This window comes from Aquarana catesbeiana, linkage group LG10, assembly GCF_042186555.1.
Source record: "Aquarana catesbeiana isolate 2022-GZ linkage group LG10, ASM4218655v1, whole genome shotgun sequence".
Taxonomy (NCBI): Eukaryota; Metazoa; Chordata; class Amphibia; order Anura; family Ranidae; genus Aquarana; species Aquarana catesbeiana.
Window position 1 is genome coordinate 160082893 of NC_133333.1, and position 16994 is coordinate 160099886.

Sequence of the window (16994 nt, forward strand, 5' to 3'; positions counted from 1 at the left end):
TCTTATTTTCCAATTTTCGCATTTCTGATTTTCAAATTTTAGATTTTTGTTCTTTCAAATTTTCAGATTTTCGAATTTCAGATTTACGTTCTTTCGAATTCTCGTAAAAACGAATTGCACACGTTTACTTTTTTTTTTTTCCACACAGTTTGTGGCACCTCTGTCGTGTATTTTGTAAACACATGCAAAAATCTCCTGATTTTCTATGCTTTTACGAAACGCAGTAGTGTGAATTCAGCCTTATGGGTTGAATCCTGCAAATTGTTCTACCGTGTAAACCTCATATACTGTATATTTGTCATTCTATATTTAAAGAGAACCATTCTCTATTGGGGATATGGAAGAATCCTGTATTTCTTTTTTAATGAGTATAAAGTACAGTTAACCCTCGTGTTTACAGTTGTGTGTCATCATTGGGGAGGTATATTTTTGCCGTGTCATGCAAGTAGGGTTTGTGACCAGGTTTATAAGCCATGTTAAGAAAGCTGATTAGGAGGATCCTAATTTACTGATGTCTATGGGATTACAGGCACACTGTGCCCTCCCTCTGTACAGATTTATGCCTGTCCTGGGAAAGGCTAATACTGAGCATTACATTTCCTCCAAGCCAGCTGAATCTGCTCTGCCTCCAGGTATGACATCCAGAAGCCTTTCTATGGACCGATCAGAATTGTCACAGGCGTACTGTAAACTGCATTGTAGATGAAGATCAGTTTCATTCTTGTCAATCTGTTTGTATCTTGTAGATGGCGTTGGATACTGAAGATCCTCACACTGTCTGGAAAAAAGAAATGTAAGTACTATTCTTTTATCATCTGAGATTATTTAGCATTACCCTCATCTTTGACAACTCAGGTTAGTTAGTCTCCAGTGTCCTGTGCTCGGACAAAATATTGCATACATGTATTTCCCATTGCTGTCAATCATATAACAGCTTTCATTGTGTACTACAAGGTGAGAAGTGAAAGAAAACATTGGGCAACTCTCCTATCTCCCTTTTGACCAAATTTATACATTGGGCATGTTAGTCAAACATGTCTGCAACAAGAACTTTCTGTGTTGTGCATAGCAGCCAATTAGATTCCTTCTTTAGTTGGTTTAGGTTTGCAGTGGAGTCTTAAAATGTAACTGAGCAAAATAAAATTTGACATATATGATCCAGTCTGTCACTCACTAGCATTGACAGGGCCGTCTTGGTTTTTCTGAGTCTCCTCTGTAACAGTTTTATTACCTGTTGATCCTGCCAGTGAGCCTGTTATTTCTCTTATGTTCATCAAAGGACACAATTCTGACTTATTCTTGACCATAGGGTTATAGCGCCACCTTTAGGAGTAGCACACTAGGCCGAAAAAAGAACACAGCATCTCCTATGGGCAGTTCTAGCTGGTAGTCAAACCCCCCATCTGCGATAGAGAGCTCAGCAGCTTTTTTTTTTTTTTTTTTTTGCCTAGTGTAAGAGTAAGGACCTAGTTCTTTGCTGGGACTTATAGATCCACGTTTTTTCCCTTTTTTGTTTTTTCCTTTGGATTTTTACTGTGAAGATCATCAATCATCTGGGCGACAGGATGGATAATCTAGATTTAAAAGAAATTAGCCTTCAGCCTGGTGCGTTCCAAGTCCCAAATTCTTTATAAGCACATTAAAAGAGTTGAAGATGATTTCAGGAAGGCTGCCATGGTTGAAACTGTATTGTGCAGCTTTTAATGTAGCCTTAAAGAATTTGGAACTTGGAAAACACCAGTTTGCCAGCTAGTTTCTTTAATGGATTGATGCCTTGGAAGCACCGGCCCTCAGCAATCCATGTGATAACAGAGCAGTTGAGCGTGGGCAAAGTTTTTTTGAGTTTGTCACTGTGGATAATCTAGATCCAATAGTTACCTCAGATCAGCCAGCGAGCACATGCAGACCACTAGCTACTGTACATGGGGGGATCAGCTGTGACAGCCCCATCTGGGGTCAGGGCAGCCGGCGAGTTGTTCCTGTCTGGGGACACATATGACTGAGCTACTGCTGTTCATATTACAGTGTTCACCTGGCCGACAATCCTCTCACCTAGGTTGGTAGGTATTCATTCCCCTCCCCTATTTGGCAGGTGTGTGGTGGGCTGCGGGTGATCGGTCCAATGAGGTCTCCTCCTCCCCAATTCACCCAGCCTTCATTTTTGTTCTGTGATCCCTTCCCCCCCATATTTTCCTTGGCAGGTGGTTGTGTGGGCTGGCTCTTTTACCTTGATCATAAGTTTTTAGCATATCTGGGGCAGACACTGGGTGTGAGTGGTCCGGGCGTTCTGTGGGGTCATGAGGGTTTGCTTGGGGAATGCTCTGCATGGTGGAGCTAGTGGACCAACTCATACAGGGTCACAAGCACGTGTGTGCTGCATCCTTGGATGGATGCGGTTCCATTGCTTTCAAGACTATACATTTTGGTCCATGGTCCTGCGCCAAGTACTTTGGCTTAAGTGTTGTTCAGTGGACCAGACTTCTAGAAAGAGCTGGCAGGGTTGCTCTTACAGGACAAGCAGCTTCTTGGTGCCACACGGGATGACATTATCAAATACTTACCAGAAAGGAAAGTTCCCTTCTCCTGCAAGTCCTATGAGGCCCCCTCAGGAGTCCCAAAAAATGTAAATGACCTCGCCGGTCTAATGAGCCCGTGGACATGCCTTTCACAGCATAAAGGTTTAAACCCACCTGTTTACACCAAGGTCAGGGGCGGTCTTCATTGTTTCAGAGACCCCTGGATTTCCCTAATTTCCAACAACTGTGTTTGCGAACCAATACCTTTGGGCTACAAATCAGAATTTCTTTCCTATCCACCAGACTGGTTCTTCCTTCCACTCTTCTTCTCTCCCTGTCTTGTTTACAAGATCTTTCCGTGGTTGTGCAGGACCTGCTTCTTCAGGGCATGATAGCCCTGGTCCCAGGCCTGGAGAGGTTCTGGGGGGTGTTTAACCCAACTTGTTCATGGTTCCAAAGAAGGACGGGGTCTGGACGATCCTGGGCCTTAAGGCCCTGAATTGTTTGTCAGGATACACAAGCTCAGGATGGAATCCATTCGTTCTGAGGTGGATTTCTTGGCCTCCAGAGACATTGGAGCTGGATAACAGCGATTCCTGCGTTTTATGGTAGGGGGCCCGCATTACTACCTTGTGGCTCCCTTCTTTGATAGTTTCACTGTTGCAGCACACATCCTTCAGTAAGGTGCATTGCAGTTCCAGTCAGAATGATTAGTACCGCACCGCACCAACCTGTTGCTGCAAAGTGTGTGGTAAAACTTGCAATACCACAATCAGGGGCGTTGTTAGGGGGTGGCTATTGGGGCTATAGCCCCCAATCTGGGGCCCATAGCCCAGAGTCTCTTGCCACAGGGTCCCTGCCTAACCAGCGGGTTGCAGCTGCTGTGGCAGGCGAGCTGGCTGCATGAGAGAGGCGGAGGAGAGAAGAGAAGTGAGCGGGTGGATGAGCAGAGATGACATCTTTCTCCGCCCGCTCCACATCAGCGCTCTTCACAGCCAGGCCTCTTCGATTTGGGAGCAAGGTGCGGCGAGCAGCAGAGAGATGACATCATCTTTCACTGCCCGCCACACATCAGCGCTCTTCCGCCCTCACAGCACGGTGGAGAAGAGGTCACGTGCTTCCTGTCATCGTGGAGCTTCACTTTGCAGCCAGACCCCCTCGCTTCAATGTCGGAGGTGCGGCGGGGAGCAGTGAGATGACATCATCTCTCACTGCCCGCCCAGCATCACCGCTCTCCTGCTTTCACTAAATGGACCAGTGCTGTCAGCCTGCCACCAATGCAGTGTCAATGCACATTTGGTGGCACTGGCTGGCATGGCAAGTGACAATCCACATCAGTTGGCAAGTGACAACCCACATCTGGTGGCCGGTGACGTGGCAAGTGACAATCTGCAAATGGTGGCAGGAGATGTGGCAATCTGCAAATGTTGCCAGGAGACATGGCAAGTGACAATCTGCAAATGGTGGCAAGAGATGTGGCAAGTGACAATCTGCAAATGGTGGCAGGAGGCATAGCAAGTGACAATCTGCAAATGATGGCAAGTGATGTGGCAAGTAACAATCTGCAAATTGTGGCAGGTGACGTGGCAAGTGACAATCCACATCTGCTGCCAGGTGAAAGTGGCAAGTGACAATTCACATCTGGTGGCAGGCGACATGGCAAGTGACAATCCACATCTAGTGGCAGGTGATGGTGGCAAGTAACACGCTGCATCTGGTGACAGGCGACGGTGGCAAGTGACACGCTGCATCTGGTGGCGGGAGATGTGGCAAGTGACATGCCCAGGGCTCCCACTGATTCTGCAGTATGGTGAGTTGAACCACTTCATTATATATTAGAATGTAACAATAGAAATAATGCACTTTAATCACCCTGACACCATATCAACCATTATGCCATGATGATTGAAGCACCAACACCAGCCATCGCCCCTGACAAGTTGCTTATCACTGGTCTCCCCCTCCTCGCGGGCATGCAAAAAGGTTGGTGACCGCTGCTATGGGCTCTAGCCCCAGATCTTTTGCAGACCTAGCAACGCCCCTGACCACAATGATATACTGCGAATAGACGCTTAAGCTAGATTCACACTCCAAATTTTCATGCATTTTTACTCCAATTGAAGTCTAATCTCTCCAACATAAAGTAAACCCTATATTTTTTCACAAATAGCCCTCCACAGTGTGAAATGCAATAATATAAGGACAAAATCCAGGGGTGAATTATTTAAAAATTTCCTCCACCCGGTTATTGATTGGATTGAACTTTTGTCCTTATATTATTGCATATCACACTGTGGTTCACATAATTATATTTTAACACATGTGTCAGAATACGCTAAAAAAGCATGTGTCATCAAAGATGATATTATAGATTTTGCATGAAAATGCAAGTATGATGCATTTTGCATGCATTTTCAGCCCCTAGTAGCTAGCCTAAAAAGTGTATTAGTGGCCAACGTGAAAAATGCAGTTCAGCTCATTTGCGAAATGCGCACCACGGCGCAGGAGAAAAACTAACTGTTCTACCAGGGTATTTTTTTATTTTTAGTACAGTTTTTGCTAGAAAATTGATTAGAACCCCCAAACAATTATATATTTTTTTGAAAGCAGAGGCCCTGGAGAATAAAATAAGGACAGTTGCATTTTTTTATGTTGCATAATATTTCCTCAGCTATTTATCTAATGCATATTTTCAGGTAAAAAAATACACCAAAATGAATTTCAGTGCAAACAAACACAACATTATGCACATTTTTTTTGTAAAATTTAAAATATGGGGTTGTTCGGAGTAAATAGATACCAAACATGTCAAGTCTTAAAATTGCGTGCACCTGTGAAATCATGAAAAACTAGATACCCTAAATTCTTCATAAGCAATGCTTTAAAAGACTATACAGGTTAGCAGTTTAGAGTTAAAGTGGTTCTAAAGTCACAAGTTTTTTTTACCTTAATGCATTACCTGCTTTAAGGTAAAAAACCTTTCACTTACTGTTGGCTTTCCCCCCTCTCTAAATACTTACATGAGTCCTGTATCAATCCAGCATTGTACCTGTCTGCAATTGGACCAGATCTAGCTTGTCTAATGTGGGGGCGCATTCAAAAAATCTGGGGCAGAGGATGGGAGGTCAGCAAGGCAGTATATAAGAGTCAGTAGGGCAGTGTACAGGGGATCAGCAGGGCAGAGAATAGGGTCAGCAGTTTGCAGTGCAGTGTCCAGAGGCCTTTAGCTTGTAGGGGAGTGTACAGTTGGTTATCAGGGCAGTGTACAGGGATTAGCAGGGGGCAGCAGGTCAGAGGACAGGCAGTCAGCAGGGCGGTGTGTCAACAGTGTAGAGGATTAGAAGTCAGCAGGGGGAGTGTACAAGAGTCAGTGAGGAGTGTACAGGGGTCAGCAGGGTAGAGGACAGGGGTCAATAGAGAAAATGACAGGAGTCAGCTGGGTGGAGACCAGAAGTTATCAGGGCAGAAGACAGGGGTTGGTAGGGCAGAGGACAGGGATCAGTATGGCAGAAAAAAGGGGTCACAAGGGCAGAGGACAGGGATCATCAGGGCAGAGGAAGGAGGTCAAAAGGGCAGTGTACACTGGTCAGAATGACAATGTACAGGATTTAGAAGGACAGAAAACAGGGGGTCAGTAGAGTAGAGTACAGGGGTCAGCAGTGCAGGGAACAGGTGTCAAATCCACCCTCCCCCCAGTTCCCTCTCTTAGCCAAAATCCCCCCACCCCTCCTAGCACAACTCCACAATCCCCCATCCTAGCACATATACCCCCCCCCCCCAACTGCTGTTCTCTCCCCCTGCTGTCATAACAGTGCTCCTCCATGCAGCAGATGACACAGGATTGCTCTTACCTTGGACTGTACAAACTTCCAATGGGCTGCTTATCTCCTGGGAGCAGAAAATGTGGATAGGAGGCAGGTAATCAAACTAAATATAAAACTATAAACAGTCTGATGAAAGAGCGTTCCTGTGTTATCTGCTGCATGGAGAAGTGCTGTTAAGACAGGAGGGGGAGAGCATGACACAGCCCGCACCTCCTCCTGGCTCTCTCGTATCTGCCACTGTCACGTCTGTCGACAGTTTTTCACTTTGGTTAACTGCACCAGGCTGCCCTGTGCCTTGTCCCAACCCTGTCAGGGGATGGTGGAAGGATCTCAACAGGTAAGGCACAATGTCCATGGGGAGAGAGCAGGGGCGGGGCTAAGCTTGGCTGTGTGTATCTTTGGACACAGACTGTGCGGCTCAGGAGTGAGCCCATACATCTGCCCCCATAGCAAGTGGCTTGCTATGGGGGCAGGCACAGTAGAAGAGAGGACGAGAGCACCGAGGTGGTGGAGCCCAGAAGGGGAGGTTTGGCGAACAGAAAAAATGAGCTCTATGATGAAAGTGATCAGGTGGCTCTAGAGACTTTTTTCTTTCCTTGTTTTTTATTCATAGTTGCCAACTGTGCCGAATTTCCCAGGACATTCCTGAGATTTAGACCTTTGTCCTTGTCTTACTGTTTCCCGGGAAATGTCCTGGGAAATTGCTGTTTTCCCATTTTTTCCGCCGCCGCTAGAGGTCCACGGCCGACACTCGTTAAATGTCTCCATTGGCCGCCATTTTACTCAAGACCAGCTATCGTGAGGAAGAAAGAAGAGGCGGAACCCAGGCTCTGCCTCTTGGTTCTTCCCTTCTGCCTCCAGGAGCTGGTCTTCTGTAATGGTGATGTAAGGAGGGACTCCACTGGGGACACCTGATGTAAGAAGGGACTCCGCTGGTGGCACCTGATGTAAGGAGGGACTCTGCTGGGGGCACCTGATGTAAGGAGAGACTCTGCTGGGGGCACCTGGTGTAAGGAGAGACTCCGCTGGGGGCACCTAATGTAGGGAGAGACTCTGCTGGGGGCTCCTGATGTAAGGAGGGACTCTGCTGGGGGCACATAATGTAAGGAGGGACTCTGCTGGGGGCACTTGATGTATGGAGGGACTCTACTGGGAATGCCTGGTGTAAGGAGAGACTCTACTGGGGACACCTGATGGCATCTGGTGGCAGGCGACGTGGCAAGTGACATGCTCAGGGCTCCCACTGATTCTGCATTACGGTGAGTTGAGCTATTTCATTTTATATTACAATGTAATAATAGAAATAATGCGCTTCAATCATCCTGACCCCATAGCAACTATGGTGCTGTGATGATTGAAGAGCCAACACCAGATGTTTGGAGTATCTTTATCTGCTGATTGTTAAACTTTCTGGAATACACATATTTCTATTGTGGTGCAGGATCTGGGCCTGCTGTCCCTCCATCCCTCTTTCTTTCCTTCTTTCTCTCTCCTTCCCTCCCTCTTTCTTTTTTTCTTTCTCTTTCTTTCTTTCTTTCTTTCTTTCTTTCTTTCTTTCTTTCTTTCTAACCACACCCCTTTGAGCCACGTCCCTTTAAGCCATGCCCAACTGTCGGTTAAACCACGCCCATTTTTGCTGTGGCGCACTTCGCACGCTGTATTTTTCTTTCCCTGCTGCGTCCTGCCTTCAAACAAATGTCCCGCTATAATGGGAAAGTACCCCTATAAATTTTTTTGCAATGTTGGCAACTATGCAATAAAGTTTCGTCAAAGTCAGGAAGCAGGAAATTCTCGACCCATGGCTGCCAAACTTTTAGATAAGTGCATACTTTTCCATGCAAAGTTGCCCAAATCTTGGCGTGTACCATTGTATGAGTGATCTATGTTTAGTAACCAGAGAGTCGGGGTCTTCTATGACCTGACTATTGTTTGTTTGGCAGCCACAACAGTTTAACTTGATTTTCTTCAATCCCAATGTGTTGTGATTTAAAAGAGCCACCTGAGGGTCAGAGTGCAAAGAGATGTTAAACAATAGTCTCTAGAGACTATTACCTGAAAGTCCTTTACCAGCTGTAAAAAGTGAATAGCAAGCCATGAGCTTGCTTTATCCCCTTGTACACCTTGTATGTTGGTAGACAAGGGGCTAGGTAAACACATAAAAAATTAAAACTAAACATACTAAAAAAAAAACAATGTAACAAAATATACATACAGAAAAAAAAGGAAAATTGTATTCGCTATACAAAAAGTATGATGCTCAGGTTTTTCTGGCCATCCTCCATGAGCATTGTGCTCATCCCCTCCTAAAGTGACAGGTGCTCTTGAATTTGCCCTCCCTGCCTACCTAATCAATGAATGAGGAATTTAATAACTGTGTTTTCAGCTTTCTCTGTCATCATTAGGAGTAGGATGATACAATCTATAATAATGGCAGCTTGTATGAGTGCTAGGAAAAAAGAGACCAATTATAAGTGAGGCACATTTATATTATGATAGCTTAGCCCACCATCCCGGTACAGAACACATTCCTGGCTTATTTATAGCGGGCTGCGGCGAGCACCCACAATGTCATTGTCACTCACTCTGTAATATCTGGGAATGGCAGGCAATTAGTCAGCAGTGAATCCCTGGCCTGCAGCTCAGTTATTCGTTTTCATTAGAATGGTGGTGTTTTATAGCGGGACGGCGGCTGTTTGTCTTCCTTGTCTCATTTGGTGAAATTAAAGTGAAAATATAGATAATTGTTTTAACCAAGAGAAAATTTGAAGCCCCAGAGCTTAATGGAAACAAGTGTATGTGCCTAAATGTGTTTCATTGGCGATCCATCAGATCCGAATCTGCCGTCTGTTTAAAGTGGACCATTTAACGTCCTTACAACAGACATCCCAACCTGGAGAAACTCATTTCAGGGAGGTGGCAAACTCATTTCAGAGAGGTGGCGCTTCGCGCCCGCAAACGCCCCCACCCCCTGCGGCAAAATATTATTTAAATCACTTTTTCAATATTTTTTCGTAGTGCTTCTGGAGAAGGGGGTGGGGGTGGGTGGTATGTGGACGGTGTCAGTAGTTTTTTTTTTAATAATTGATTTTTTTTACAATTTAATTTGTTTTTATTTTTTTTTCACAATGCTTTTTGGGGGAGGGGGTTGGGGTAGTGGACAGTGTTGGTAGGGCAGGGGAGAGTGGTGTCAGTAGTTTTTTATTTGATTTTTTTACACTTTTTAATTTTTTTAGAATTTTTTTATATTTTTTGGGGGGCTTTGGTGAGATGTTTCAGGGGTCTAAACAGACCCCTGACATCTCCCCTTTGAGACAGACAAAGGGACTGAGGACACACATTCCCCAGTCCCTTTCTCGGCACTAAAGATGAATGAACAGGAGACAGAGGCTCCTGTCCATTCATAAACTGAGCAGAGTAAACACAGTTTACTCTGCTCATTTATCACAGGACACAGGAGCGATCTCGCTCGCTGTGTCCATTAACTAGTTCCCCTCCGGCCCCCTCCATGTCCTTCTCCACCCCCGTTCTCCTCCAGGCCCCCTCCATGTCCTTCTCCACACCCCCCTTCTTCTCCTACGGCCCCCTCGTCCCCCGCAGCCGGCTCCCCTCCTCTCCTCTCACGCCGGCTGCGGAGGACGAGGGGGCCGTAGGAGAAGAAGGGGGGTGTGGAGAAGGACATGGAGGGGGCCTGGAGGAGAACGGGGGTGGAGAAGGACATGGAGGGGGCCGGAGGAGAACTGGGGTGGAGAAGGACATGGAGGGGGCCGGAGGTGAACGGGGGCGGAGAAGGACATGGAGGGGGATGGGGGAGGAGCACACATGATCGGGGGTGATCGGTGCGAATGGAGGGACAGCTGTGGTCACCGATCTCCCTGTATAGCTTTTTAGCTGACAGCCGCGGGAAGGGAGAGAAGGAGAAGCGTCTGTCAGCTAAAAATCTATACAAAGGAGATCGGTGATCACAGCTGATCCCCGCCGCACATTCCCAGGAGATCGGGAGGCGCTTGCGGGTGTGTGGGAGCCGCCGCAGAAATGTGGGAGTCTCCCGCACCTTCCGGGAGACTTGAGATGTCTGTTACAAGTTTGCCTGAATACAGCTCCACCTTTGAAAGCCATCCTCTGGCTCCAGTACAGTGACTTTGTTGAGATGATGTCATCAGTCTGCTGCAAGCAGGAGGAAGAATTTCCTCTGTATCCTTTTCCCCAGTGATCACTCAGATTGTACATTGTAACTACAAGGTGTGAGGCTGCAGGCGGGGCTGATCTGTGTTAAACATCTGTGAACACATCCAAGCATTTCACAGGCACCAAGGTTTACATAATTGCATCTTTCTTTGGGTGCCCATATGGGTGCTAATATTCCTGTCTGGTGACGTGGACACCTCAAATTGGGGGGGCGCAGACATCACAATGAGAGTTGGCAACAAGACTGTGGATTACAGATCTTCACTCCTGAAAGGAACATTGTGAAGGGTCATGTGAGCTGTTCTGCTGCAAGCAGGAAGAAGCATTTCCTCAGTTTTCCCTCCCCTAGTGATCACTCAGATTGTACATTGTGATTTTGTAGCAAGTCATGGTGAGAGGCTGTAACAGGGGCTGAACTGTATCAGATGTCTGTGAACACAGCCAAAAACTTCACAGGCACAGGATTTACATCTCTGAGCTGGCATCCCAGTCCTGGAAGTAGGTTTTGACCCTGGATGATGCTTGAACAAAGATGGCCACGTCCTTCTGGAGAGAAAGGTGAATGAAGGCATTGTCAGGGGGATCAATATGATCTCTGTGAGAGGTAATAAATACCGGGAAGTGTTAAACAGACACATTACTGACCATACATACATTTCACCCCACAGGAACCCATGAAATACCCATGAAATATTTTGCAGGTCTTTGGGAACCCCTGCTAAAACCAATTAATTGGTGGTCAGTGGGAAAATGCCCCTCACATTGGTGGTTAGTAGAGAGAATAGCCCCCTTGCATTGGTGGTCAGTGGTAAGATGCCCCTCACATTGGAGATCAGTGAGAAGAATGCCCCTTACATTGGTGGTCTGTGGGAAGAATGGCCATTACATTTTTTTACATAGTTACATAGTAGGTGAGGTTGAAAAAAAGACACAAGTCCATCAAACAACCTATGTGTGTGATTATATGTAAGGGTTACATTGTATATCCCTGTATGTTGTGGTGCCCCATAGATCTACAGTTCTTGGAGCAAAGACGTTTGAGGGGACGAGAAAAAAGTCAGAACATCTGCATATGCTGTGACCTTATGTGCGTAGTTAGAGATGTTAACGATTGTAATTACTGGATGCGCCCTAATAGTCTGTAACAACTGTTCAAGAGAAAGTATGAAAATAAGGAGGGACAACCTTGTCTGTTTCCATTGTTTATCAAAAAGGGGGCTGAGACTGATTCCTTGGCTCTCACAGAAGCGGTCAGGTATGAGTTTAAGGCCCTAAACCTATATGGGCCAGGGAGGCTGATATGAACTCCCAGCTCACTCTATCAAAAGCTTTTTTTTTTTTTAATCTTTATTTATATATAAATATATAGAGTGACATCATTACTACATCTCCAGAGAGTTACCAATCAACCTACAAAAAACAAACAAAATTTGCAAATGTAAGTTATATTAAGTTACATTTACCTAAACATAAGGAATAAAAGCCTATGCAACTCTACTTCATTGCATAATGTATAACTGTTATTCTGCTTTACCCTACATTTTCAAACCCTGCTATGATAGGAGTACGTATTTCTTATTCCGTTTTCTCTTTCTCTATCTCTCTTTAAAAAAAAAACCCTACCACCACTCAAAACAAAACAAAAAAAAACAAGGAGCCCCCCCCGGCATCTTTCTCAGGTCCTGTGCCTCATCCTACCCTCCTGAATATTATCCCTCCAATTATTAAGGGAACTGAACATTTTATACAAGCAATATGGAGTCCTAGTCTTCAAATATTTCTTGCCCTGTTTTTTCATTGACATCATGAGCATTTTCTGGATTCCATAATTATAGCCATCCATTGAGATTTAGTCAGCGCAACTGGACTCTTCCAAAGTGCAGGTATACGTGCTTTTGCAGCCGTTAAAAGGTGTTTTAACAGTGAGTTTTTATAACTTTTATTGGATAAGGCTTCAAGTGACACACCTGTTAGCTCTTTAACCGTCTGTTCAACCATATCTCAAAAGTCATTCAATTTCGGACAATCCCAAAAAATGTGAAATAGGGAACCTTCTGACTCCTGACAGCGCCAACCATGTAGTACTGATGGAGTTTGATACTATCTTGTAAGGAGTTTATATCCTCCTTCTTGATATCTGCTTGCAAGAAACTCCTTACCTCCCAAATTGACTCTTTGTTAACAGAAATTCAAGAGCTAGAAACAATACATAAGTGTAACACCCTGGAGTTTAGTCAGGGTTGCTCCTTGAAATTCACTTGCCAGAAATTGTCATCTTGGCTAATTGTTAGAGATCCGTTGATTTCTCCCTAAGTTTGGCCTGGCTAAACTTTTCTCTTCTACCACTAGTTGGCCGGGTACTTGGTGGTACTAGATACGAGAAGGGCAACGCGCGGTCAGATTATGGGTATATGGGGCATCTCAGCCAATGGGCAGGCGTTTTCTTGAATCCCTTGGCCTGCTGGGAGAACCTATTTATTTGGGTGGAGTCAAGTGATCTAGGTTCTGGGTTCGTAAATACCCTACGTACCGAGAGGGTTAGAAAATACAGTATATCACACAATTTAAAACGGATGAGGATACCCTAGTGAAATCAGCCAAGGAAATCGCGCAGGAGTTTAAAAAATATTATGCGGCCCTTTATAATCGGAAAGAGCATAATACTACTCACATACAGGAGGATAAACACGCGGCAGCACGGCGATATATAAAAGATTCAGAGATGCCGACGCTACCTAAAGTAGCCATAAAGAAATTAAATGCGCCAATTTCGGAGGAAGATTTCACAAGAGGATTCGATTTGATAAAGACAGGAAAAGCCCCGGGAGTAGACGGATATACTTTGCTCTACTATAGGTCTTTTGCAGACAAATTGGATTGCCGATTTGTACAGGCATAAAATTCTCTTAGAGTAGGTGGCACTGATGGGCACTGAGAGGTGGCACTGATGGTTGGCACTGATGGGCGGCACTGAAGATATTTCTCTGACAGAAGCCGGTGATCGGCTTTTTTTTCCCTCACGCTATCAGCATGAGGGAAAAAAAAAGATTACCGATGTTCTGTTAACATCACTAAATCAGCTGTCATTGGCTAACAGCTGATCATGTGGTAAGGGGCCCGGACCGCCCCCTTACTGCGATCTGTGATCAGCCGAGTCTCATAGACTTGGTGATCACAGAGCGTGCCGCTCGCACCACGCAGGGACGCGCTAACAGCGCATGCTCAGGAGGGCGTCCATTGACGGCCTCCTGGCAATTAAGGCCCACGCTGTAACCGTCATTTGGCTATAGCGTGGGCGGGAGGTGGTTAAATTAGATCCCCAGAAATGGGATAAGGAATTGTTTACCTGGTTCAGATGGACTAACGTTATTAAAATTAATGTTATGCCTTAATGTATTTGTTACAGTCACTACCAATTAGACTACCCCAGGGCTTTTTAAACGACTTGTGCAAGGTTTTGGAAGTTCATATGGGAGGGTAAACCAGCGAGGATGCGTAGATCTATTTTGACACTTCCAAAGCCAAAAGGTGGTATCGTTTTCCGGACCCAATAAAATACCATGAGGCAGTGCATTTATCTAGAATACTCTATGAGTACATTTAGAACAGCCGACCATGGGTATACCGTTAGCTGGACACCCATGGATTCCAGGGATGTCATTCCAATAGAGGCCAATCAACACCCTTTGGCGGGAACCACCCTTAAGGTGACAAGATCGGTTTTTAAACATACTGACCTTTCACCTTCTCCGTGTCCCTTAATCCCAGTTTTGGGTAATTCATCATTCAATCTGGACTGAAGGATCTCCAATTTGATATACTTATTCGTTGTGGGCTCCTCCCATTTGTTCCATTTTTGTCAAGAAAATCAGCTCATGACAAGCCATGAAATTGGTAATAATTCTTCCCAAAGTTTGGACTTCCTCCGCTGTGCTCAGCTGGGTGCATATCTCTGTACTATGCCGGAGAAGTGTTCTGACATAAGAGACCTGACCACATTCGAACAGACCTGCCTTGCAGGGAAGCCAGTGAGACATTCACCATCGCATTTGTACTCCTTGTTGATAACGGCCAATGCTCCAGAGGATCTTCCTTTTCTTTAACAATAGGAAAGAGATCTAAAAATTAACTTCACGCAAACTCAAAATATAGAATTGTATTATTTGCTCATACGGCCTCAGTAGCGATCAAAAGCTTTTTCTGCATCAGCAGATAAAAGAATGAAGAGAATGTTTCTCTCTTGGGCCAGATGAATAACAGCACTCTTTGGGTATTGTCTCCAGCCTCTCGTTTGGGCACAAATCCAGAATGATCCGGATGTATAACCACTTCAGGACCACCCACCTCATATATACTGCTGCAGGGTGGCCTGGTTGTGCAAAATCACATACCTGTACATGATTTTGTGCACGAGGTGTAGGGAGCGCGCACATGCCGCTCCAGCTGTGAATGTTCCTGCTCCCGCTGATCTTTCCGTGGATAGACAGAGCAGCGGTGTCATGGATATGCAGTAATGTTTGTCTGTCAGCTTACCTATCCATGTGTTGAGCTTAAGAGGCCAGCCACTCCCACCTGGCTGCTTAAGTAATCTCTTCTTAAAGCATGGCTCCACCCCAGCCCCTATCAGGGAACTCTATATTAACCTGTGCACTGCAAGCCAGCTCTGCTGATCAATATTGTGTCTTTGGTGCTACTTGCTGTGTGTTCCACGATCTTGGCTTGTTCTTGACTATCCTTACCTGCTTGTTGCCCTGACCTTTGACTATCTCCTGACTATCCTTACCTGCTTGTTGCCCCGACCTTTGGCTATCTCCTGACTATCCTTTGCTGTTGCAGTCTGCTGCTTCCTCTCTACCTCCCCGTAGTCTACCGTGAGCTGGGAGGCCCTAGGGGTCGTGACCCGGAGCCAGACTGCAGCTAAGTCCATCCCCACCACTAGGGGCCTCTGGTGAACACCCGCTGGCTCTTAGATTCCGGGCCCTGGGAAATCTCATGCTCTAGCTCCCAGTGTCATCCGTGTTGGTACTAAAGAATACGTGCTCTCCTGTATCACCTAGAACTCCTCCGCAGCAGTCAGCCGTAGGGTCCACTACCTTGCGGTGTACTCCAGACCCCAACGGGGTGCATCTGTCACCTGGACTCAGGTGATCTGAGAAGCGGTGTGCCTATGTAAACAAGGCAAACCGCTGATCTGTCAGGCAGGAAAAGAGAGTTCTTGTGTTTCAGCTAAAGCTGAAACATAATCTATACAGTTAGTAAGCACCTCCCAGGGACACACTTAACCCTTTGATTGCCACTGGTGTTAACCTATTCCCTGACAGTGTCATTTATACAGTGATCAGTGCATTTGTTTAGCACTGATCACTGTATTGGTGTCACTGGTCCGCAAAAAGTTGCTTAGTGTCTAATTTGTCTGCCGCAATGTCTCAGTCCCACTAAAAATTGCTGATCACCGCCATTACCAGTAAAAAAAAAATGCCATAAACCTATCCCAAAGTTTGTAGACATGAACTTTTGCGCAAACCAATCAATATACGCTTATTGGGATTTTTTTAACCAAAAATATGTAGCAGAATACATGTATGGGAGTCCAAGTTCGTTAGCCGGGCTGTCCTAGCTACACCATTTGCTTACCACAGATTTTGACGGAAGTATTGAGGCGTATCTCCACACCAGCTCCTTCCATCAAATATCTGCCGGATTGTTTGAGTGTGTCTACTTCTCATGTTAAGCGTACCCATTCCTTCAATATTTCCATCTTGATGCGGCAAATATCTTATGAAGAGGTTAATCCTGTCACATACAGTGGTTGATTTACTATCATCTACAGGCATCATCTACACATGGGACTTTATTTCATTTTACTGAAGAATCTCCTATTTTTTTGGTTTATCACAGACAGTTTTAGTTGGATTTTTTTTTTTTTTTTTGCTGTTTTACATGGACATTTTCACCTACCTGTGACAAATTGATTTGTTTGTCCTTTTGTACTCGGAGTCTCATGTATACGTATTGGAAAGGTCTGAGGGGAAACAGGAAAAGTGACCTGGGGTGTGCCGAAAGTCACATGGTCAGTATGCCTAAAAGGGGGCATACCCAAGTAGAAGTAAATGAGAAGAGATAGCAAGAAAAAAGGGGAAGGGTGGGTTGGACACGAGAGACGTCGTCGACAGGCAAGGAGGAAGGCAGGTGGGTTTAAATACATCCCGACTCCTCCTACGAAATCAGGCTGACCTGCGTTCAGCCTTCCATTTGTTGTTGTATATTGTTCACGTTGATATCTGACCTACAAGTTACTATCAGCTTTATATTTGCACGTGAGGTGATAGTTCACTTTCGCACTTTGTTACACACTAGCGCTGCATTTTTTATCTTTTCAGAATACATATTGGCCTAAACCGATGAAGAAATTAGATTTTTTAAATTTTTTTATTGGGAATGTTTTATAGCAGAAAGTAAAAAATATTGT

General features: G+C 45.3%; 1 protein-coding gene across 2 annotated transcripts in view; it reads left to right on the forward strand.

Annotated features, from left to right (window-relative positions):
- The first annotated feature begins 452 nt into the window (after positions 1-452).
- Positions 453-16994, forward strand: part of LOC141110983 (tubby protein homolog) — a 143650-nt gene continuing 127108 nt past the window's right edge. The window contains exons 1-2 of one of the 2 annotated variants that reach the window (XM_073602850.1): positions 453-632; positions 747-793. In XM_073602850.1, coding sequence (XP_073458951.1) covers positions 747-793 — 47 coding nt within the window. In that variant the 5' untranslated portion in view covers positions 453-632. The remainder of the gene's footprint in view (positions 633-746; positions 794-16994) is intronic. The other variant, XM_073602848.1, reaches the window with a different exon arrangement.